Raw genomic sequence first — 25,498 nt, forward strand, 5'->3', positions numbered from 1 at the left:
GAAAGAATAAAAGTGAAAAAGAAAGAAAAAGAGTGAATGAGTATTTTTTTTTAAGTGCTTTAGATTATGAAAATAGTTTTTACCTTGCAAACCTCTTACAGGAGCCTAAAGGACCTCCAGGGTTGCCAGACCATACTTTGAGAATTGCTAATTTAGAGCAGTGTTATTTGGTTGATAATAAAATAATGTTAAAAACCCCATTAACTGAATACTTACTGTACTCTAACTTACTGTTCAAAGCATTTTACCTATATTCACTGTATTTTCAGATAGACATTTTGATCTAGATACTATTGTGATTCCCTCTTTACAGATATGGAAACTGAAGCTTAGGGAAATCATAGTAACTGATTGAAGGCCACATCACTTACAGTGGCAAAGACTACTTCACAGCTTGAAATCATTTTGCTATACTGCCTCCAGGTAGAAGCTCTGTCTGTTAGACCTAGCCCTTGAAGAGCTTTATGAATAGATAGTACGTTTGGCTGAAGTCCCTCAATGTTTTTACGTGCAAAATAGGGTTTGCCATTAGTTTATGGTTCTCCTATGTCATTTACAACTCCAGAGTTAAAATTTTGTCATTTTAAAAGACTTAAATTGTTATTTATCCTAATTAAAACACTTGATGGCTAAAATCTATTCTATTAATTGTTTATACCAGCTAACCATACCTTTCATTTTCTCTGGTTTTATGCTTTGATAATTCTGAGGGTAGTTTTTTCCGCTTTATATAATAAATATAATATATAATATTATAATATAATAATATAATATAATATTTCCTATATAATAGGAAAGGGAAATGATTAGAAGGTACTACCTTACAATTTTTGAGGACAGTAAATTTTCTGCTGAATCACTTTTACCATAGTAATCTATCAGTAACCATATTTCTCTCATTCTCATTAGCTTTAAGAAGGCTTTTGAGTTTTTATGCTTAAAGAATATAATACAGGAGGTATGCTGCATGAACAGGCAGGGAAAAGAAGTAAGGGACCTTCAGGAATGCTGTGAATTCTCTCTTACATTCCTGAATACCAAAGTTTTGTAAACTGCTCCTAATGATAAAATCCTCACACCTGGTCTGATACAGGCTTAGTCTCCCAAAAGTGTAAATGTGTTTGCCAGTACACCACTGGAGAACAGATCCTTCAGGTAAGTGAGTGTCTTCTGTGAAAGCAAAGTGCTGCTACATTCATGTATTCACATCACATGCATGCATGCTTTTGCAGAGATCCAACATGTTGAGTTTCATTTTGTAGGATTGCCTGAGAGCATGATATTTTTTTAAAGTGTGTCACCTTTCTTAACAAAAAGAAAATATAATTTCAGGTGTCAGGTAAAATAGTCCAGGTAAAAATGTAAATCCTGGAAACCCTTGAGTGTGACCCTGCAATTATTGTTTTGTCAGTTCTGTTGTGACATTTCATGGTGGGTTGTCCTTTGTTTGAATTGATATTTTTTCAGTAAACACTAGGATTTATTTTGTTCATTTAAAATACATGATTAAAGACATGAGCAGCAGAAAATAGAGATACCTCATTAAATGATGTTTTATGGTATAAAGATGATTGTTGTAGCAAGTTTTTAGTGAGTAATAAAAGTGTTTATTTGAAAAATTTATATATAAGGTTAATGTGATAAAAAATTGTACTTGGTATTTCTTTGCTTTATTCACATTATTTTTAATTTTTACTTTTCTTCAAAGGAGTCTTCTGAAGTCTGTTGAAGAAGAATTACATCAGCGGTAACTTTAATTTTTAATTAAGTTTAAAATATTTTATGTTACAGATGAGTCAAGTCCGTTTGCCCCCTTCTGTATCATATAGCCTAAGAGTGTTTTGTTGTTGTTTTAATATTCTGAATCCTGTAAAGATATAGAAATAAATTCTGTCCTGTGTTAGCTCTTCTTGCATTTTCTAAAATTTCTTCTTAAGCCTTTTGGTAAAGTCCATTTAGTAACAGTGGAATTAACCTTTTTTATCCGTAGAGGGCATGTGGCACATTTAGAAGATGATGAAGGAGATGATGATGAATCTAAAAAGTAAGTTCTGTTTCCATTTTTAGTAAAAGAAAGAGTGTCATTTGACCTGATTTAGTAAATCTGACGGCTTAATACTGAAGTAATTTTACTGTCTTTTATAATATAGTATCATGGGTTGTTTATAATTTAGTATCATAGGACTTCCCTGGTGGCTCAGACGGTAAGGCGTCTGCCTACAATGTGGGAGACCCAGGTTCGATCCCTGGGTTGGGAAGATCCTCTGGAGAAGGAAATGGCAGCTCACTCCAGTACTCTTGCCTGGAAAATCCCATGGACAGAGGAGCGTGGTAGGCTAGAGTCCGTGGGGTCACAAAGAGTTGGACACAACTGAGCGACTTCATCATGGGTTGTACCAGAGTTTCTTTCCTTTTCTCTGTTCTAGTTGTATTAGTTCGGGCATCCTTATCAAAATACCATAGACTGGTATTTATTTCTCGGGGTTTTGGAGGCTGGGCTGCTGGTCAGTTTACTTCCTGGTGAGAGCCCTCCTCCAGGCTTGCAGACAGCTGCCTTCTCAGTCAGTATATCCTTAGACTTCCCTCAGTGTGTGCGTGCAGAGAAGTCTCTCTTCCTCTTTTTATAAGGCCACCAATCCTGTTGGATTAGGGCCTCATTCTTATGACCTCAGTTAAATGAGCTTAATTTAAAAGCACTCCCAAAAGCACTGTCTCCAAATATAATCAGTCATATTGGAGTTAGGAGTTTAACATATAAATTTTGAAGAGACACAGTTCAGTCCAAAAAGTCTTATTAACTCATTCCAGCATCAACTCTAAAGTCCAAAGACTCATCTAAATATCATCTAAGTCAATCTGATATAGATCTCAAGATCCCTAGATCACCTTCAGGATTTATTCTTTCCTTCTTTTGAAGAAGCATACATGTTTGGAAAGCTCTGTCATCCTGTCCACAGCCTCCCTTCATTTTGTCTTGTCCATCTTCCATTCAAGCTGCCAGTGTTTGTTCTGGTACAGTCCCATGAATTCTTCTCTGAGTGATAGTTCAGGCATACCCGTGGTGTTCTCTCCAGTACATGCTTTCTGATGCCTTCCATTTCAGAGCTAATACGGACAGGCTGAGAATTTTTCAAATTTCAAGTTTTGGCTCCTTTTTGCTTAATAATTCCTTCTTCAGTTCATCTCTCTTCTCTCATTTCACTGTAAACAATCAGAAAGAACCAAGCCACTCCTTCAGCAGTTTGCTTCGAAATCTCCTCAGCTAACTTATCCAGTTTCATCCCTTGCAGATTTTCCTTCCACAGAACACTAGAACAACACAATTCAGCCAAGTTCTCTGCCACTTTTTATGAAGGATTACCTTTCCTCCATTTCCCAGTAACTGCATCTCCATTTTGAAACCTCACCAGAATAGCCTTTGATGTTCACATTTCTACCAATATTCTGTTAATGACTATTTGTGTATTCTCTGAGAAGATGGAAGCTTTCTCACCAGCTCTCCTGTTTTCTCACTGACCTCTCACTCTTAGCATCCATATTTAACTCTTACAGTCTTTGCTTATTACTCAGTCTCAAAACTCTTTCCACATTTCTAGGTATTTGTCACAGTAGCACCCCACTTCTTGGTACCAAAATATGTTTTAGCTCAGGCTGCCATAACGAAATATCATAGACTGAGTGGCTTGAGCAACAGAGACTGGTCACAGTTCTGGAGGCTGGATGTTCAAGATAAGGTGCCTGCAGATTCAGTTCCCAGTGAAGGCCCTCTTCTTGGCTCATAGACAGTGGCCTTCTTGCTTTGTCCTCACACAGCCTTTTCTCATCTGTGCACACACACACGGAGAAGGAGATCTCTTCCTCATCTTACAAAGTCACCAATCCTGTTGGATCAGCTCCCTACCCATATGACCTTATTTAACCTCAGTTACCTCCTAGAAAGCCCTATGTCCAAACACAAGCACGTTGGGGGTTAGAGTTTCAACCTACGAATTTTCAGTGGACACAGTTCAATCCATAGCAGGAGTTGATTAAAAAAAATAATAACTTTGAAAAATGTTTACAGAGACAGTAGACATATCCTGTGGTTTAATGTTATAAATTAGTAATTGGTAGCTGCTAGAATTATTACTGTAACTACAAAGAGTCTTACTATATGGTTGATTAAATTTCATCTGATATGTTTCAAGTAAGCAAATCCTTTGGGTACAATTTTTTTTTTTTTTTAACAATTGTATTTTTAAGGGGAGAATATTTTCCCTTCTGTATTTATTGATGTTAGTTTTTTGAGAGACGAGAGGGAGTTTGTTTTTGTTTTTTTAAATAAGGATGCAGTTTCCTGGCAGAGTGACAGAAACACCTGAGAAGCCATTGGAACATTGATTTTCTTTCCTACCTCACCACTATGTGACCTTGGGCTGGGTCACTTAACCTCTGGGCCTCAGTCTCCTCAGCTGAGAATTTATGCTCAATAATCTTTTAATTTTAGTTCAGTCCTGAGTTATAATGAATCTCAGTTACAATCAAGTAAATTCTGCCATTAGTTTCATAGAGCGTGTAAATGAAAAAAGCATGAAGCTTTTGATGAGCTTCATCAGAGATATTTCCTATCTAATAGTAGTAAAAATGAAGCTTATATCGTGATGTATTTTTATATCATTTTGCTATCTTTCCTTAAACCAATTGTTGCTTGTGTTTTTATATGAATTACCTTTCAATTGATGTAAATTGGAATTATAGCTATCTTTTCCAGTTTTAATTACTAAATATTATTTGGAAACAAGAAAGCTTATAAACTCAGTTACTTCTCAGTAATACTTCATTCAGCATAACATGATTATTTCACAGAATATTTTGGAAAACGCTCATCTTAGAAAAAGAAACCTGTATATACAAATCATCTATATTTTTGAAAAATGAATCATATTTTAATAATGATTTATTTGTAAAATGAAGAGTTCTGATTCTGAGTGTTTATGTTTTTATAGTTCAACCATGAAAGCCAAAGTCCCACCTCCTTTGCCACCAAAGGTGAGAAGATTTGTATTTCAGTGTGAATTGTGTTTGCGTATGTTACTGTTCTGCCACTTTAATACTGTATTAGTACTTACTCTGTAGCTTATTTTCACTTAGGATTCACAAAGAAAAATCTTGAAGTTACTAATCATGATATAAGTAGATGATTGTAATTGTTTTTGTCTTTTTTTTTTCAATTTTCAAATTTATTATTTGATGTTAATTCTAAATAATAAGTTCTAGAAAATCATAAATAAAAATGATTATTTCACTTGGGTTAGAAAACTCATGTATTTAAAAAGATTTTCTCTCCTCTAAATCTATAATCTACAAGTAACTGATTTCCTGAGAGTGGCTAAAAAAAAGATAGTTACCATTACAGAGATTTAATTTTCAGAAGATACTTTTAAATAAAAAATACAATATAGGACAATAATTTAAAAATAAAATTTTACCAACAGAAGCTTTTTGTCAAACAAAACAAAGCATCATTAGAGAATTCCCTGGTGATTCTATGGTTAGGACTTGGCACATTCCTTGCAAAGGCTCAGGTTCAATCCCTGATGAGGGAACTAAGATCCCACAAGCTGTGTGGCATGACCAAAAATAAAAGGAATCATAAATAATAAAATAATCCCAACTGATGGGATATTTTATAAGTAAAATAAGTTGATAGATATGGTAATTAAATTTATAAGTTCATATGCATAGCAAATTTTAATTATAAAATGAACTGTTTATAAAATGAGTTGTTATTAGGTTTGAAATCAGGAGTTATAAGTGAGAATTGGAATCCAACCAGTCTAGATATCCAATGTACTACTATATTTTGTTTTCATTTTATACTTTTTAAAAAATCATGATCCACACACATAAGTAATATTGTTCTTTTTTGTTTAGTTTTACATTAGAAATAAGAGATCTGAATTTCAAAGAGATAAATACGGCTCAGTCTCCCTAATAAGGGATACATCATAAAAATTTATAAATACTGCAAACCTTTGGCTGACTGGAGGTTTTTCCATTGTCTGCACTGAAAGTCTCTCAGGTATCCTGTATTGCTGAGTTTGTGTTCTCTGATTTAATAAAATTTTAATCAGCATCTTCTCCTGTTGCGTATCTGGAAGATTAAGCATTAACATTAAAGACTTTCAGTCATCTGAAAGAGACAGTTTAGAGGTTAGCCTTGAAAGGAATTGAACTTTGATTAGCCTGAATGTTTAAAATAAGAAGAGACTCATTTAAATTGGAGATCATAAAGACCGGACTATTTTTATTTGGCAAATTTAAGTGGGTAGACTTGTGAGGAATTAATAGAGAGTAGAACAAGGTCTTTTTTCTGAGAAAACATTTTTGTGTACATTTTTAGGATATATATTAAGATTATCTGAATCAGATAGTTGAATATCCTTGAAACAACTCTTAAACACAGTTTGAAAGCCTCTGATATATAATAATATTTACTTTAAGGAAGATACTTAATATTTTTCATGTTTAATGAAACATGAGTGATTTCATGTTTAGTCATTGGTCTCCTTTTCTGTATTGTTTCAGCCTAAGTCCATATTCATACCACAGGAAACTCATTCTACTGAGGATGATAATCAAGGAACAATCAAGAGGTGTCCCACATCAGAGAGCCCAGCAAAGCCATCGCAAGTACCACCGAGGCCACCACCTCCCAGGTTACCGCCTCAGAAGCCTGTGGCTTTAGGTAATGAGAAAGAGGGGGTGAAATAAGAGTGTTGCCAGGTTGTCATAATGCATGGAGAAAAGTAGAAGGGTTCCTTTTTTTAAGAGATGATTTGACATTCCTTTGAGGAGAAGAGAAGGAAGCAGTGGCTATAGAGAAGAAGTCTGCTTTTTGCCTCATAGTTTGAAGTGTTTTTATGACAGGATTACCTATGACCCAGGCTGATATTTTGCCCCTTGCTTCTCATTTCATGTCTAGCATTCCCTCTTTTAGAGAATTATTTGTGCCCAATTTGTCATTTATCTGTAGAGTGAGGCAACAAAAGAAATTAAACTCTGAACAAACAAGGAGAATGTGTTTTGGTCCTAGGCTACTTCTTGAGAAAAAGACGAGGACGCCTTGTCTAACTATTGTTTTATTTCGGTTAATCATTTTAGAAAAATGATTGTCGGTATTTGCCTCCAAATTAATCCTCAAAGGTGCTGTTTTAATATTGTGAAGTGTCTTATGTTTATGCAAAAGAAGCAATTAAAAAATAGAGTAGTAATGTTCCTTGAATAGCAAACTATAAATTGCTTCTTTCCTGAAAGTAGTTATGTATTTAGTACTTTTTTCTTTTTAGCACAAATATATATACTTAGATACAACCTGAATTTTAATTTGCCTATATGAAAGAAATAGAGATAAAACTAGAACATATATATGATTGTTATACTACTAAATATTCTGACTGGATAATCCCAAATGAAGGCTGAAACTGTCTCAAATAATATATTTTTTTCCTACTTGATAATCTTCTGAATGAAAATTTTCATGAAAATTAATCCTTTTTTTTAATATATTTAAACATATCTTATTGAAGGAAATGGAGTGAGCTCCTTCCAGCTAAATGGTGAACGAGATGGTTCATTATATCAACAGAATGAATATAGAGGCACTAACCTTTCAAGGAAAGAAAAGAAAGATGTACCAGTAGGTATTTATGTTCATAAGCTCTACTTGTATTTGTTTCCTTTTTGACTATTAAGTTAGTTTTGCAGTTTTAATTAATGAAACAATAGCAATTATATATTTTATAATTAGTATATTTATATTTTAGTATGTTAATAGTAGGTTGTTTAAATCTTGAAAAACATTACTTTGCTGTGGTAAACATGAATGAAGGCTTTCTACTCTTCAAATTATTTAGGCCAATTGGTTATATTGCATATTATAAAATGTGACCTTCTAACATACTGGTAAACCCTTAATATTTTTGTAATTGTTGAGAAATATTATTCTCATTAATGAGAATGATTCTTACATGTTTCTTTTATGGTCTCAAGAACTTATGGAAGGAAAGCCATACCTTCTACCTCAGGACAAATTTCTGTCACATAATTTGTGATGTTACTACTTTTACCAAAGAAAATAGCTAACAAGGAAGAAAAATTAAGGTTATTTCTAGTAGATATAAGATACCACTTCAGGAAAGATGCAATTAGCCTTAGCAACTGTTCCTATTAGAAAAATTTGATAAAACTCTATGACATAACTACTAGAACATCAATAGAATTTATCAGGGAGATTAAAAATTTGTGAAGAATTTATACTTAATCATCAGAAGACATTCTATGATGTCCATAATCATAGAACTTAACCAAAAAATCCTTAAAATTCCCAATTCAGCGGATGTCAACAAGATCATAAGTCAGTATTTTGGGGGAATTTTTTGTGTACTAATTTTTGTTATTCTAGAAATTCATAGACCATTTAATGTGTTTACGTGCATATAGCTGTAATAACTTTGTACGCTAAACACATTGCTAGAGGGTTTTGTAATGTATCTGTTATTTTATAAGATTTCTCTATAGAATGTGACATACTGTTTTTATGATTCAGTTAAAGCATTTGACTGGGGTTATGCATTGTAATTTCTGAAACAGGACATTTTTAACAAAAGTGAAATGTCTTTTAGAAATCATAGGGTTTAGTCTCTCCAACTGAGTAGTGCCTTTTTCATCAGCTTAAATTTTAGCAATCCTTCTAATGTAGTAGTTTAAAAATTCACTTAATGACTGTAACAGTATAATAACCTTTGAGAAATGAGTACTTTTTTTAATTTATGTATTTTAGATTCACTTTTTCTATTACCTTATTAGAATATGGAACTAGTAGTTAAACTAACAGTCTCAATAATTCTGAAATAAATACGTCATGACTGTATCATAGGATAAAAAGTATCCATGGTATATTGAAATGTGATTACAGTTTATGCAGCTTCTTGAAATTATTTACAGCCTCTTGAAATTATTTACAGCCAATTCTGTCAGTACTTAAATTAAATCCGACAGTTACAACATTCAGAGCTCCCTAATTAAAAATGTTTTGCTAAAATAGATGATATATGATAATTTAGGAAAATCTATATAAAATTATGTACATAAATTATTTGCAGAATGAAAAAAAATTATCAGGAATTGATGGCAGTATGTACATCCTCATAAACATATCTCCAAAGTAAAATTTCATAGTCTTAATTTTAGAAATGTCTAAAAGTTACTCATATAAATAGTACTATACAGAATATTTCATTTATATCATGTATATGAAATCAGTTAACAGTAGCTTTAAAATTTTTATCTCATCTAAATAATTCTGTTTTGTATTAAACTGAGAGAAGTTTATAATGTCATTCCTTAAAATGCTGTTATTAAGATTAAAAGAAACTAGACTATCAGAAAGCTTATGTTTAAATTATAATCTCTGCCAAGAAGATTCTTTCTCCAGGGATAAATCATAAAATTGAAAATAACCTGTTCTCCTGGGGTAAATCATATACCCCAGGAATGTAGCCCCTTGGAAAAATATCTGGAACTCTTGAGGATGTTGTCATAGATGAATGATGTGATTGTTTTTGCTCTCCTTACATTATCATTATACTCTGACCAATGATTCATGCATTTGAGTCCATCAGAGTTTATAACTTCAATGGACAAAGCACTTGGTAAATGAGGTTAACAATCTACAGACTAGGAGAAAACATTTGTAATATATAGCAGATAAAGTATTTAAGTCTAATTTATATAAAGAGCTCCAAAAAATAAATAACTCAGTTTTGTTTTTTTTTTTTTAAAGCAAGGCAGGGAGGGGAGAATTCACAGAAGAGGAAATGTAGTTCGCCAATAAACATTTCTTTAAAAAGGTTCTCCACCTTCCTAGCTGTCAGTGGCATGCAAGCTAATGAGAAACAAAGGGGAAGACTTTTTTTACTCCCGTAAAAACTGTTATAAATTTGATAACATTGTCTGTGAGACTGTGAAGAACCAAGACTTGTACATTGCTGATGGGAGTGATACAAAACGGGCACTTGGAAAGGGAGTTTAGCAGTCAGTATCCACTAAAATGCAGAAGCTACAGACCCCATGTTCCAGTATTTTCACTTCTCACAGCATATTCTTTAAAAAAACCATTTCCACCTTGTGTAGTAAGCTATATGAGAGGGTGATGATTTCCACATTGTTGTTGTAGTAAAAAATGGAAAATAATCTAAATATCCAGTAACAGGAAGTAGCTAAAGTTTGTTGTATTCATACTGTGCTGCAGTTAAAGCCAATGGCAAACAGGTCTGGAAGGATACGCAGATATGTGAGTATTTTGTAATGTAATATAATTGCCTAGGGAAAGATTTGGAAGGGTACACGATAAACCATTTGGAGGGGCAGGTTCTAGGAATAAGTGGACTGTGAAAGGATTATAGAGATCTTCAGTATTGTCTATAATGTTTTGTTTGACAAAGAAATGTATTTGTTTATTTTATTGGGACACATGAGTTTGAAATAACAGTGTTGATAAACTAAACAAGAAGTATAATCATGCATGTGTTCTTTTTCTAGAAGCCTATTAGTAATGGCCTACCCCCAACACCTAAAGTGCATGTAAGTATAAATATCAAATAGGCTAAGTTTTCAAACTGAATACAATAACATATAATTTCTTGAGTATGTGCCTTTGGTTGGATTTTTTTGCCTGTTTGAAAGAACCCCCATTATATTGAAAAAATCTTTAAAGTTGCTAATTTAAATACTAATTGATTTTATTTGAAAAGTATAGCTTTTCAAAAGAATTATGATACATTATACATTTTATAGCTTCTTTATTTGAAAATTACTAATGTTTTTGCACATATTTTTGAAGGAATGTGAAAAATGCAGTTATCAAAAACAGAATTTTAGAACTAGGAGGAGCATTAAAGGAGCATCTGGCCCTAATTTTATTTTGTCCATGGGTAAAATGGAGACCCTTTGGATCCAGTTTGGGTCCAGAATCCTGTTTGCTGAAAAACATGGAGAACTCATGGCTCCTGACTCCTTTGCTCTCTTCAGTCCCCCAGTCTGGGGAAGGAGCATTCAGCTCCTTTGGGAGCTGACCCAATGGGAGCATGGGGTCACAGAGTTGGACACGACTGAGTGACTATCACTCACTCATTCAAAACTGAGACCCAAAGATATTAGTCACCAAAATCACAAACCACCGCCCAGCTCTAACCAAAACTAAAACTAGACCTTAGATGTCCTGTATTATAGTCCTTATCATTTTTTGTATCTGTATATATACCATGCTGTCTTTTTTAGGATTAAAATTATGTTGTGCTCAGTCATGTCAGAATCTTTGCAACCCCATGGACTGTAGCCCACCAGGCTCCTCTGTCCATGGAATTCTCCAGGCAAGGATACTGGAATGGGTTACCATTTCCTTCTCCAGGGGATTTTCCCAACCCAGGGATCAAACCCATGGCTCCTGCAATGGGAGGTGGATTCTTTATCACTGAGCCACCAGGGAAGCCCTTAAAATTATATTAACTCAGTTTAATTTTAGTTAAATATGGCTAGAACTACATTTTGCTGATCTCGATCTATAGCCTGAAACTTCATATAACACTAGTTTAGACAGTGTCCATAGTTTTTCTAGTTTGTAACCTCTCAAGTCTACTTTTTAGCCCTTTTACCTTTTAACTCTACTATTAGTATAAAAATCTGAGTAATTATGCCTCATCTTACAAAAAGAAGTTATGCGTGTAGAGGGCTCCCAGGTCTAGGAGATACACGTGTACGATAGGGGTGAGATTTATTGTTGGGCTAAGGATGAACCTCCTTTATCAGGCATGCCGTTGACAAGGAAGAGCTGATTAACTCTGGACCAACTGCACAAGTTAGGTTTAGGTTGAAACTGGTTTGATTGTTTTGTACCTCATTCTGTCATTTAGATTTTTAGGAGTTTAGCAGTACCTTAACATAGGAATTTGATGTACCTATCTTAAAGGGTAATTATCAGGATTAATTAAATGATAGAATTTCTGCCCTATACCATAGAAACATTTCTTATTGGCCTTCTGCCACGCACTGGTATTTTCAGGCTATTGTTCTTTTTGGAGAACTAAAATCTAAAAAATACTGGTTGCTAGGTTTCTATGAATAAAAAGGAAATTTTAAGATCAAATATTTTGATTATTTTGTGTTAATATTTTTAATCCACTGTAGTCAACAGTCGTCACTGTATTGTCTCTGTGTTTGTGAAGAAACTATTCCTGATGTAAAATGTTGCACAGTAGAATCCCTGGTGATCCAGTGTAGGACAAGGTGCTTTCCCCACTGTGGGCCTAGGTTTGATCCCTTGCTCACAAGCTCTGTGGCACGGCCAGAAGAAAAAAGAAATGAGCCACAGTGCTGTTGTTCTGATCAAATGCTTCTGTATCCTTTTTCCCCTCCAAGTTATTTATTCTAACCAGAACAGTCATTTCAAAATTAACATCTTACTCTTTGAAGATCAAAAAACATTCAAATGAGTGATATTATATTTCATTATAAGGTATTTATTATCTAAAAAGTTTGTAAATGAGCTTGATAAATAAATATTAACATCAAAGAATAAAGCTTTTTGTTGACTTCTTCCAGGGAGAATAATCAGATTGCTCAATTTTTTTTTGTAAAGTACATCTCTCTGTTTTGAGATTAAAGTACATATATGAATTTCAAATCAATTGTACCTCTTCCACTTTGTAATATGAAATTCAGTGATTAATACTATTTTTAGGTTCATGAAACCAAGTAAGAAAATTTTCACCTTTGTAGAAATTATGGGTTTCCTTATCAGAGAATATTGTATTAGTGTTAATGTGGGATATGTAAGTAATACTTTTATAAGCAAATCATTATGCAGAATTAATTGCTATTACTGCTTTGTTTATTTGAGAAGATAGGAAGAATAAAGTGACTTTTAAGTAAAATCTTATCTAACAGTCATTGTGCCTGGAACCTCCTTGATATCACTGTAAGGCAAATGACTAGGACTTGATAGATTCATTTAGCTATTTTTTTTTCCAGATGGGTGCCTGTTTTTCAAAGGTTTTTAATGGATGTCCCTTGAAAATTCACTGTGCAACATCATGGATAAATCCAGACACAAGAGGTAGTACTATATGTTTTTATCTATTTTTATCTTTCTGATTACTTACTGTTTTCATGAGGCTAGAACAGCACTCAGTTTCAATCACTTTATGCATATCTTTCTGAAAAATAAATTTATTATAATTTTAAAAAATTCAAGGTAAATCTATTTCTATGTGTTATTAGCACTGTTTGAGGTGACACATGATATTAAAATTTTCCTGTATAGTCACCATATCAACATATTGAAACCGTATGCTCTGTGCCATCTATCTGTATAAAGATGTTCATAGATACACATGTACACACATATGCACATGCTCACTGTTTCTTACACACACACGCACACAGATTTACTAAATCTTTTAAATTGCCAAGATGTAGGTACTTTTATTTCACAGGTAAAGAAAACAGCACTCAGAGAGGCTCATTGATTCACAGCTAGTCGGTAGTAGAGCTACAGTTTGAACCCAGTTCAGTCCTGTCTGAGCACAAAGTTAACGCCTTTAATCTCTCAGTACTAACCCTAAATACTGGGCAGTTGAGGAATGCTCTTGACATTCTAAGTTGTTCTTAGGATGCTTCAGCTTAGTCTGGAGAAGTTCTTCACCTACTTTTTGATATTATCATAAAATGTGATTGATCAGGACCATGACCAGACTTGTAACATCTTCTAGAAGATACTGAACACCCTAGCAGGTATCCAAGTTTAGTTAATTTTTTAAAGAGACAGTAGTCAGATCTTGGTTTTTTGATGCTATGCTTATAACAGACCATCTGCAAAAATTGTTTGAGTTTTCATCAACTGTTCCTGGTTTACATTTTGTGTCATTTGCACATGATCCTCTCCAAGAGGGAATTTAGAAAAGGAGTTGCAGATCTTCTGTCAGTCCTGAGAACCCTCCAATGAATGAGGAGTCCTAGCATGCTGTTCTTCAGAACCTGTTTTCCTAAAAGTTTTCTTCACTGCTTTGAGGCTGATATTTGCATATAAATCAGTTCTTTGAGCTAGAGTCTCTAACTACTTACTTGCATTAAAATAGAAACACTGCTTTATAGACAATAGCAATTCTTTTTTCATATGTTAATGTGTGTGTGTATATATATATATGTATATATACACACATTATATAAAAGATTATATAAATTTTTTGTAAAAGAATTTTATACATCAAAATCAGTGGATTATTTTTGTCATTTCAGATCAGTACTTGATATTTGGTGCTGAAGAGGGGATTTATACCTTGAATCTCAATGAACTTCATGAAACATCAATGGAACAGGTATGTTATAATGTGTTTCTCCCTTTTTAAAAAAAAAAAATTCTTAATTTATTATACATAGACACTACATAAGGAATAAGTTTCAGTGCTATGATTTGCTGTCTCTTTTGTTTAGAAAACCTTCCTAGAGCGTGTCCTATTTACTCAGTGCTGGAGACGTACCTAAATTTTCCACAGTTCGTTGTGATCCACACGGTGGTTACACACAGGAGTAGTGGTCACTTTCAAGTGGCTCATGATCTAACAGAGGAAATAGGCCTGTAAACCAGTGACTGCAACATATTATACTTCCACTTAGATGTCACACTGGGAGTGAGTACAAAGTGTAACCCCCAGAGGCGGTTATCACTAGCACCACCGATGGAGAGAGGAGGAGAGACATTTAAGATGGACCATACATGGTGATGAACAGAAGGTTGACAGACAAGAGAAACGGAAACCGCATGGCACAAATAGGGAGCTATGAATGGTCCGTTCAGTTGGAGTGCAGAATGAGTATAGAATAATAGCAATAAATGAAGGCGGCTGAGTAAGCAGGTGCCACACCCCAGGGCTTTGTGTACCATGCTGATGACCAGTAATGAATTCTCTGTATATGTCCTTTATGATTTATAGGTTTTCAGCATTTTCTCTCAGCTTTTTTTCCTCCATACCTAGTGTTTCCGTACTCTATGTTTTACACCACCATGATCTTTTTTCCTCTCTTCTGCTCCAGAAGCCAGGCATGTCCATACACCAAGATAAGACCATTTTTTGGAAGTACACAGGAGAGTTTTAATTATTTAAAACTCAAAAACCAAAATAAAGGAATAGACATTGTTTGAAAATGCCCTTTTCCTTGTGTAGTTTGAGATTACATAGTCTGTACCATAAGGAGAATAGAGCTAATCATATAATGTAGGAACTTATATAATGAAATTACACGAATTTTTCTTCCATATAAATATGTATATGTAGCATCTTATTTTAAATATCTTATAAAATGAGTTTCTATTAAAAATAAATTTCTTTTTAAAAACTGGCCTTAAATAAATAAATAAATAAAAACTGACCTAATGATATGACAGCTACATGGTTAATATGTGAATATTTATACTGCTGTTATCTGTTATCCTGTGTAAACTTTGTGCTTTTTTTTATCAGCTGTTTCCCCGAAGGTGTACATGGTTGTATGTAATGAACAATTGCTTACTGTCAATATCTGGTAAGTCTTACTAGTTTTTAAAAACCTTACAGCTATTGTTCCTATTTATGTTATCAGCTTTTGTGACACATTTATTTTTCTCTACAGGTAAAGCTTCTCAGCTTTATTCTCATAATTTGCCAGGGCTTTTTGATTATGCAAGACAAATGCAAAAGTTACCCGTTTCTATTCCAGCACACAAACTTCCTGACAGAATACTGCCAAGGTAACTGTACATTTAATTGTTTTCATCCTTAGAGATAATATGTGAATTCATTCTAAAAAAAAACTAGATATACTGCAGAAATTGAAAAAAGCTCTCAGCTTAGGTGTGTAGAAATTGTGTATAATGAAAAAGCTGTAAAAAGTAACATATTTTCACAAGTGTCTTATCATATTCTAAAATTTTCTACTTTATACTTTTCCACTTATATCAAACATTTTCTTTCTGAACTGTTAGTTTTTCTACATTAAAACTAATTTTTTTTCCTCTAGTTTGCTTGTAATTTTGTATCACATATAGTGCTTTTGATTTATTTGTGTCAATTTGAATAAATTGAATTTTTTTCAAAGTAGTTTCTAAACTTAGAAAATTTAAGTGACTTATTAACTGAAGATTTTTATAGGAAGATCCTTACTACTTAGAAATTAGGTGTTTTGTTTTTCTGCTTACAGGGATTTTTAATTATGTTTGCTCTTCTGTTTAGTCATTATTATTATTTGTTGAGTAAAAGTCTTCTGAGTCTGGTATAAATTGTACTTTACAATGCTTTTGTAATGTAACCATTCTTCCTTTACAGTATTAGTTGTAAAGCAACTAATATAGAACCTTAACTTCTAAGTACCTTAAAAATTTGTCAATTGCTGAGTTTACAGTATAGTTAAGATTTGCCACTTTGTGCACAAAAGCTTTTTTAAAATTAGCTTTTCAATGAAAATAATTTTAAAATATACTGCAAGCTTTTCTGTCTTAAAATAGATTACACTGGGTTTAACTGGATCTTTTCATGATGAGTTAGTTATGATTATGAACTTGATTTATTATGTTTGTACAGTAGTATCTGCAGTTGGACTAAGGGTATCAGGGAGTTGCTTTCTTCCTGTATAGTTTATGTGCCCCATTTCTTCTCCCAGCTGCCACTTTTTGCTGTTGTTTTTCTGCCTACTTAGAGCATGACTCCATTCTGCTTTCTAACTTGATAAATCTTAAATTCCTGTGGGCATGGAAACTGACCACCAAGCTTTAAAATCGTATAGAGCTCCTGAACAATGGAAGGCATATAAACTTTAATGTATTAACTTTTTGATACCATTTTTATCAGAACAGAGTCCTCTTCTTTTCCCAGTTTGTGGCTCGTCTTTTTACTTTCTCAGCTCTGTCTTTTGGTAAACTAAAGTTAATAATTTACTAAATACATTCAACAAATTAAATGCCACTCATAGTTTGAGGTGCTAGGGATACATCAGTGAAAAAAAAATCAATCTAAGTTTATCATTGTTTTCCTGTATAATCTCTTTTTGCTTTTTTTAAAGTAATCCTGTGGTCATACTCTTCAAAAATCTGTATATTTTATAGTTTCATTTTTCATATTTAAATTCTTTATCCATTTGGAATACTGGAGGGGGGTTGAGAAAGGTATCCAGTTTATTCTTATTTTTAATAGATGACCCATTATGTCCGGACCAGTTTTTAAATAACTCATCCTTTCTCCACTGTTCTATAACAGTAGTATTTTCATATACTAACTTCACCTACATATATTATATATTCATTTCCATTTCCATTTAGGAAATTTGCTGTATCAGCAAAAATCCCTGAAACCAAGTGGTGTCAGAAGTGTTGTGTTGGTAAGTAACCCATGCAAAATCACGCAGGTCTCCTGCTTTGCAGAGTGGATAAGAAGATGCTGTGAGGCTCATTTGTCAATCTAGTGTAAAACCATAGTACTCCAGGATATCCTGCCAGTAATAGTTTACTTTTCTCCCTTAAGTAAAATAAATGTATTGGCCATTCTGTTTCCCTGTAAACTAAACCTAATGTAGAACTTTGCACACATAGTTGTTTTGCAAATAATTTATTGACTGAACAAATGGAGAGTAACTTTGTTACAGCACTTTACCATACCCTGTTCTCTGAGGAGCCTGTTACTAATCATTCACCATTCTGCTTAGTAATGGCTTCTGAGACTGCATTTGTTCACTCAGCATACTTGTTATTTACTCTCGTACCTTTAATACATGAAACTTTATGCTTGTGATGTGCAAGTCATAGTCTCCTTGTTCACATACCACAAGCCTAAAGTCCTCCTCAACCCCCATAACAATTAGCTGGTTGATTTGTATCTAGGAAAAGCAAAAAATTGTTTTCTTTCCTCCCTTAAAAACCTCTGATGCAATTCAGTTCTTTTATTTGTAAACCTGCATCTTGATTAATGTCTCCATCTAATGAAGACCAAGCAGTACTGCCTCTGAACAGTACTACCAAGAGCACCCCGGATCACCTGCCCCTAAGTGTGCTCCAGCTATCCGTGTGGGAACATTTCCCCAAATCTGCTTTAAACCTTTCTTCAGGATCTTGCTGTCTCAGCTAATCTCTCTGCTACCATAAAACCTAAAATTCTTCTTCCCACCCCCTGGCCCCATAACAACCAGCAGTTTTTGAGCATACAAATAAAAATCCTAGAAATGATGAGAGTTTTGCACTCCTATCTGAAAAAGTATTTCTTTTTCACTCTGTAGACTAATTAACAAATTGAACTGGCCTCCACCTTTTGTTTGTTTTTGGAGCAGGCAACTATTACTGTAAAAAATTTGCATTATAAGAAAACTTACGTATACTTTTTTGCCTTGACAGTGAGAAATCCTTACACAGGCCATAAATACCTATGTGGGGCACTTCAAACTAGCATTGTTCTGTTAGAATGGGTTGAACCAATGCAGAAATTTATGTTAATTAAGGTAAGCATGAATGTCAGCCTACATCATTTTTAGTATAAAAGCTTATCAGTTTTCCTGTTCTTTCAAGAAAACTTTTTTTCCCAATTAATTCTCAAGACAATGTAATGATTTTGGATTATATGGCAGAGTGGTGAAAATCTGCCTAATTATTAAAAAAAAAAAAACTCCATTGGCCTGATAGAAGTTTTAAAAGAGACTAGATAGATAGTTCAGGGATGTGACAGTGGAAGGCCGAAATACTGAATCATATGCACAGTCTGATATCAAGAACAGGAGGTACCAAGAAAGCAGTGAAATTTTGTCTGAATATGTTCTCTGGTTGACCGTTCCATTGTAGCAGAGGGACAAGTCTACAGATTGGCATTTGGCTTAAAAGTCAAGGAATAACCATCATGAAGGGGAAATAATTTGTTTTGAATATCTGCCATCCTATTAATTCACCTAGGCCTTCCGATGGGTCGTTTTTTGTGCCTTTGTGTCTCTAGAATCTTTTAATGAAAAAAAAATTTTTTTGCCATGCCACATGGCTTGGGGATTTTAGTTCCCTGACCAGGGATCAAACCCTTGCCCCTTGTAGGGGAAGCATGGAGTCTTTACTACTGGGCTGCCAGGGAGGTCCCTTTTAATGAATATTTTTTAAAACATTTAATATTATTCAGCTGTAATTTAAATTTAGAGGAAAAGCTAACTGAAAATGTATGAAGTGCTGGCTCAGTCACTCCAAGGAAATACCAGATGAATTTTTTATGCTGTTTCCTCACTATTTTGTATAGATTAAGTAGTATTTCATGAGCATTTGCTATCTCCATAGAAATTGGGATCACAATAATTGGAGTGAATTCTTCCTAAATTATATAATACAGAATTAGGATGTTAAAAGTATTGGCTTCCTGTTATTTAAAATTTTATGAGGGACTAGGGAATCTAGTTTTAATTTTCACATCAGTATTTATGAACCTCACAATTAACTAGGGCTAAAGAAATGAAATAGTTTCAAGAATTTACCACCCATTGAAGTAATATTTCCACAAATAAATTCACTGAAACAAAAATTCTTTGAACAAAAAGCTGAAAGGCAAAATAACCTTGTAAATTGTGCAAAACAGAACTTCTGAAGCCAGCCCATTTCTGTCCACCTGGTTTTGTTCTAAGTTCCTCTTTGTTCTTATCTGTTTGACAAAAGCACAGCATATCCTAGATGGAGTGGTAAAGTGTATATAATTATTTTTCTGCAGCCCTTCCCTACCCTGTCCTTATCCTTAGTCTGTTACAGTACGTCCTTCCTATTCCTCTCTTTCCTAACCTCTATCAAAATTAAAAATAGATTCATTACATCAGTTGTTCATGGATACTAACAGTCTGATTAAACCTTAGTATGAATGAATTTTATGTGTCACCCGATATGTTAAACTGCTTATCTTAATACATAGTGAAAGATCCTCTCTATTAAAGGAATTTTTTGTATTAAGAACATACAGGTGCTTGCTTCGATAGCACATATACTATTAATAAAATTGGAACAATACAGAGATTAGCATGGCCCTTGTGCAAGGATGACATGCAGAGTCATGACGCATTCCATATTTTTGTGATGTAATTATCCTCTAATTAAAAATAAGTATACAAAAAAGAGCATGCAAGAGAGAATATATATTTTGAAGGCATGGGAAGCTTAAAAATTACCCATGCATGTTTTCTTTTTTCTGGGTACCGGGGAACTTGGCCCTGACTGATAAAGCCTATTGCCAGGATTCTAGGATGTTCGCCTTACATACAGTTCTACTTGTAGGCCTTCTTTAAGACTTCTCACTCTTCCCACTTTCCTTAAACTCTGAGCAGCATGCCCTTCTCTACTGTCCTTCATCAATTCTCCTTCTCTGTCTCTCTGCTTTGAGATTTCTCTTGAGTGTATTTTGTTTCTATATTTGATATTATCTCAATTAGTATTTATGATGTTTCTATACTGTAAGTCTTACCAGATGTATTCAAAAACATTCTTATGTTTTCTGTATTCTTACTCTTCATGACATTTTCTAAATTTTTGCTTCACTACACTATTTTATTTTCAATATAAATAAAAGTCATAAATTGAAGCAGATATTCGTGTACTTATTACAAATCAGGCACAGTGCTATTTAATTAGACAGATAAAAATGAGTAAAAGAGAGGGTGTGGAGAAAAGGGGACGCTCTTGCACTGTTGGTGGGAATGTAAATTGATACAGCCACTATGGAAGACGGTATGGAGATCCCTTAAAAAACTCGGAGTAAAACTATCATATGACCCAGCCATCCCACTCCTAGGTATATACCTTGAGGAAGCCAGGGTTGAAAAAGACACATGTATCCCATTGTTCATTGCAGCACGCTTTACAATAGCTAGAACATGGAAGCAACCTAGATGTCCATCAACAGATGAATGGATAAAGAAGTTGCGGTATATATACACAATGGAATATCACTCAGGCATAAAAAGGAATGCATTTGAGTCAGTTCTGATGAGGTGGATGAACCTAGAACCTGTTATACAGAATGAAGTGAGTCAGAAAGAGAAAGATAATTATCATATTCTAACACACATACACGGAATCTAGAAGAACGGTACTGAAGAACTTATTTACAGGGCAGCAGTGGAGAAACAGACATAGAGAGTAGACTTATGGACATGGGGAGAGGGTGGGATGTATGGAAAGAGTAACATGGAAACTTACATCACCATATGTAAAATAGACAGCCAACGGGAATTTGCTGTATGGCTCAGGAAACTCAAACAGGGGCTCTGTGTCAACCTAGAGGGGTGGGTGGGGAGGGAGACGGGAGCGAGTTTCAAGGGGATGTATGTATACCTGTGGTTGATTCATGTTGAGGTTTGACAGAACAACAAAATTCTGTAAAGCAGTCAGTTATCCTTCAATAAAAAGATAAAAAGGAAAAAAATGAGCAAGAGAGAATTATTTCCCTCAAGGACCATTATCAGTAGCAACTGGTATTGAAACTATTTTATGGGAACACTCTTCTGCTAGTGACTTATACATATTGTTTAGTTACTATTGGACGCTAAGTAGAAGTAGTCACAATCTGTTGATTTTCTAATTTACTGAGGAAAAAATACAGAAGCATTGTTTTCTTCCTGTCCTACTGCTGTTTCCACATTTCAAAGAGAATTATTTTAAATATTTTACTTTATTAAAAATAGGACAGATTTTATCCAAAGCACGTCCCCAGGTAGTAGGGATGCTCCCAGCAAGCTTGTGCGGAGGGTGTTTGTTGAAGGCATGTCTAGAGCTCTGGGATGGAGGTACTTAGGCAGTTTCAGGTAAGGAGCAATGTGGGAACAACAGGTATGGGCAGTTTCACCTTCCAGTCGTGAGGATCACACTGCATCTTCTGACGCTTTAAGACAATTGGTTGTGGTAGCCCCATTTCAACACCTGTTTATTTTCTCTGTAATTTATTTTCTTTAGAATTTATAAGTAAACTACAGAATTTTAAAATATATCACTTTCAGTAGCTTTTAAAGATACTAACAGTAGCCATTGGGAAAAATAATGAAAACAGCCCATTTTTAGGAGCAACAAAAATAAATTATATTAAAAGTAGACTTAATAAAATATGTGTAAGACTAATATATTTTTTAAAAACCTTTTTATTATAAGGAAGAACACTGCTAGCATCCCAGAGCTCCTCATGGCACCACCCCCCTACAAATCAGCTCCCTTAATTTTCCATTTTTACCATTGTTAGCACATACCCCTAAACATTAGCATTAATCTTACATGATGTTTCAACAGTATGGAAATGGAATCATATTCATTTGGGTCTGACTTCTTTTGTGCAACGTTGTATTTATGTACTTGTTGGATATAGCCATAGTTTGTTCATTTTGATTGCATTCTAATTTCTGATTGTGTGAAACTCATCATTTTATCTGTTTTAGGCATTTGGGTTACTTCCAGTTTTTTTGTCATTCTTAGCAATGAAGCTTGTGTATATACTTTTGCATATGTCTCCTGTGTGCGTGTATAGTCATGTTCTGTAGGTTGTATAACTAGGAGTGTTTTTTCAGGGTTCTGAGAGATGCATATCTTTGGCATTAATAAGTGATGTAATTAACCACTGTGGTTGTACCAATTTGTTCTGCCACCATCAGTGTTATGAGCGTTTGTCTGCTTTTCTCTGAGTAATGACCCTTATTATTCTCGTTCTTGTGGTGGATGTGTATAGTTATCTTGGTTTTATTCCCTGATTACTAATAAAGTGAATGTTTTCTATTTTTCCAGAGTTTCAGAATGTGAATTTAGTCTCCTTGTAGTAAAATAAAAATAATTTTAAACTTATGTATAATGAAAATCAGTTTCATTATAACTAAGTTAATTTTTTAAATAGAATCACTTGAAATACAGGGCTGATTTCTTTTGTGGGTTGTTTTTTTTTCCTGTCCACACTTATAAGAGGAATATCTCTTGCTAATGACCATTTCAGTTTTCTCACCCATGTTTGCTCAGTTGGATAAGAAGGCAGAGGAGTATTACTGAAGCGCAGTGTCCAATTAGGAAACAAGAGACTGTACCTCAAAGGGTGGAGGTGGGGGGACTCTCAGACCAGCCGCACAGTTGCTGGATCTGTTTCCAATTCTAATGCTAAAATGTGTGGTATTTAACTTAAAAATTACAGTGCTTAATGTAAAATCTTTATAAGATGTTTCATAATTTGGATTTTTCTGCATAACCTGAGTTTCTGTGAGAAGAAGCAATCTTTATAGTAGAGAGTACTGTGTTATGTATTTTCATGAAACTAAACATTCTTAACGGCATCCCCATGAAATTATTTGGCTTCTGTTTTCCCTTTTTAATATATTTTGTCTTCTTTCTAGCACATAGATTTTCCTATACCGTGTCCACTTAGAATGTTTGAGATGCTGGTGGTTCCTGAGCAGGAGTACCCTCTAGTCTGTGTTGGTGTCAGTAAAGGGAGAGACTTCAACCAGGTGGTTCGATTTGAAACAGTCAATCCAAATTCTACCTCTTCGTGGTTTACAGAATCAGGTTTGTGGTTTTTATTTCATTTTTAAGGCCAGTGCATAGACTGGTTTTGTAAGTAATCAATTTACTATATTTTTCATCAGGCAAGTACAGTGCATAAAAATCCAGTCTTGAGTAACTTATTGAACTGGAAAAAGAGAAGAGGACTTGCTTTGAAATAGCTAATTTGTTTGACACATTTGAAACATTCTGATGGCTCCCAAACTTGAGTGTGTGTCAGAATCACTTGTCTGGGTCCCACCCCCAAGTTTTTCACTCAGTAGATCTGGGTGGGGCTTGAGAATTTTCAACGTGTAGGTTCCCAGGATGTTGACGATGTTGATACAGGGACCACAAGTGGAGATCCACACATATATATACAAACCTTGTTGTAGTGCAAGTTGTATCCGACTGTTGGAGACCCCGTGAACTGCAGCACACCAGCCTTCTCTGTCTGTCACTTACCTCCCTGGGTTTCCTCAGACTCATGTCCATTGAGTCAGTGATGCCATCCAACCATCTCATCCTCTGTCACCCCTTCTCCTCTTGCCCTCAGTTTTTCTCAGCTTCAGGGTCTTTCCTAATGAGTCGGCTCTTCGCATCAGGTGGCCAAAGTATTGGAGCTTCAGCATCAGTCCTTCCAATGAGTATTCAGGGTTGATTTCCTTTAGGATGGACTAGTTTGATCTCCTTGCAGTCCAGGGGACTCTCAAGATTCTCCTCCAGCATCACAGTTCAAAAGCATCAATTCTTCAGCACTCAGCCTTCTGTATGATCCAACTCTCACATTCACATATGACTGGTGAAAAAACCATAGCTTTGACTATATGGACCTTTGTCAGCAAAATGATGTCTCTGCTTTTTAAAACACTGTCTAGGTTTGACACAGCTATTCTTCCAAGGAGCAAGCATCTTTTAATTTCATGGCCACAGTCGCTGTCCACATTGATTTTGGAACCCAAGAAAATGAAACCTGGCACTGTTTTCACATTTTTCCCATCTATTTGCCATAAAGTGATAGGACCATATGCCATAATCTTAGTTTTTTTAATGTTGAGGTTTAAGCCAGCTTTTTTACTCTGCTTTTTCACCTTCATCAAGAGGCTAATAGAAAAGCTGTTTTATATAAAAAGGAAAAGCTGCATTAAGTATATTTTCCAGTATATTTTTATAATTGATACACAGGTACTTCCTGGGAACTTTAATAAATATTTTTAATGATTTGTAATTAGGATACAAATTATTAAGTAAATAGTAAAGCACCTCCAAAGTGTTGAAGGTGCTTGAAAATAATTCTTTTATATAATTTATTCCCTAAATTTTGATCTACATTGCCCAGTTGTAGCAGATTTCTTCCTTCATAGCTTGTACCTTAGGAAATAATAGCTCCAATTAATGGGTTTTTTACAGAAATTTGTTCATAGTTTGAAACCTTCAGTTGCATTGTTGCAGTCCATACACATTGGCAAATCTTGGCTTTGGTGGTAAATAAATCTGATTAAACTGTTACACTTTAAATAAAACATGACCTTAAAGGTCTTTTTGTTTTTAAAACACTGTATTTGTTATGAAGCTCCTTTTGTGTTTTTGCCTAAAGAATGACATTGTACAATGTTTTGCTGTAAAATAGGCATGGCTATTTTTGAAGGTAATTTTTAAAGCAAAGGCCTTTTGCTCAGAGTCTTTGGCAGCTTAGAGAAGTGTTAAAGAACCAACTTGCCAATAAATATTGATTAGTCAGGAGTTTGTTGGAAGCCTGAAAGTGTTCATAAAAGGAAAAAAATTAAGAGACGGAGGTTTTTGGCATTGAAAAAAAAAATGATCACACATTTAGACACATTCAACAGAAGTCTAAAGACAATTTCATGACTGCTGAAGCCCAGGGAATTTGGAACAGCTTTCCATGGAAGGAAAGCATGGCCT

At 34.3% G+C, this 25,498-nt stretch overlaps 1 protein-coding gene and 1 non-coding gene across 3 annotated transcripts in view; both read left to right on the top strand.

Annotated features, from left to right (window-relative positions):
- MAP4K3 (mitogen-activated protein kinase kinase kinase kinase 3) overlaps window positions 1-25,498 on the top strand; it is a 173,654-nt gene that overhangs the window by 138,762 nt on the left and 9,394 nt on the right. For both annotated transcript variants that reach the window (XM_065929388.1, XM_065929390.1), the window contains 13 exons: window positions 1,709-1,747; window positions 1,991-2,044; window positions 4,986-5,028; window positions 6,568-6,727; window positions 7,569-7,678; window positions 10,582-10,623; window positions 13,069-13,153; window positions 14,335-14,414; window positions 15,558-15,618; window positions 15,706-15,823; window positions 17,387-17,445; window positions 18,452-18,555; window positions 23,428-23,599. In XM_065929388.1, coding sequence (XP_065785460.1) covers window positions 1,709-1,747; window positions 1,991-2,044; window positions 4,986-5,028; window positions 6,568-6,727; window positions 7,569-7,678; window positions 10,582-10,623; window positions 13,069-13,153; window positions 14,335-14,414; window positions 15,558-15,618; window positions 15,706-15,823; window positions 17,387-17,445; window positions 18,452-18,555; window positions 23,428-23,599 — 1,127 coding nt within the window. The remainder of the gene's footprint in view (window positions 1-1,708; window positions 1,748-1,990; window positions 2,045-4,985; window positions 5,029-6,567; window positions 6,728-7,568; window positions 7,679-10,581; window positions 10,624-13,068; window positions 13,154-14,334; window positions 14,415-15,557; window positions 15,619-15,705; window positions 15,824-17,386; window positions 17,446-18,451; window positions 18,556-23,427; window positions 23,600-25,498) is intronic.
- Window positions 20,034-20,143, top strand: LOC136165719 (U6 spliceosomal RNA). The gene has a single exon (XR_010662716.1). It is a non-coding gene; the product is annotated as a U6 spliceosomal RNA (small nuclear RNA).

The sequence above is a fragment of the Muntiacus reevesi genome, chromosome 3, assembly GCF_963930625.1.
Source record: "Muntiacus reevesi chromosome 3, mMunRee1.1, whole genome shotgun sequence".
NCBI lineage: Eukaryota > Metazoa > Chordata > Mammalia > Artiodactyla > Cervidae > Muntiacus > Muntiacus reevesi.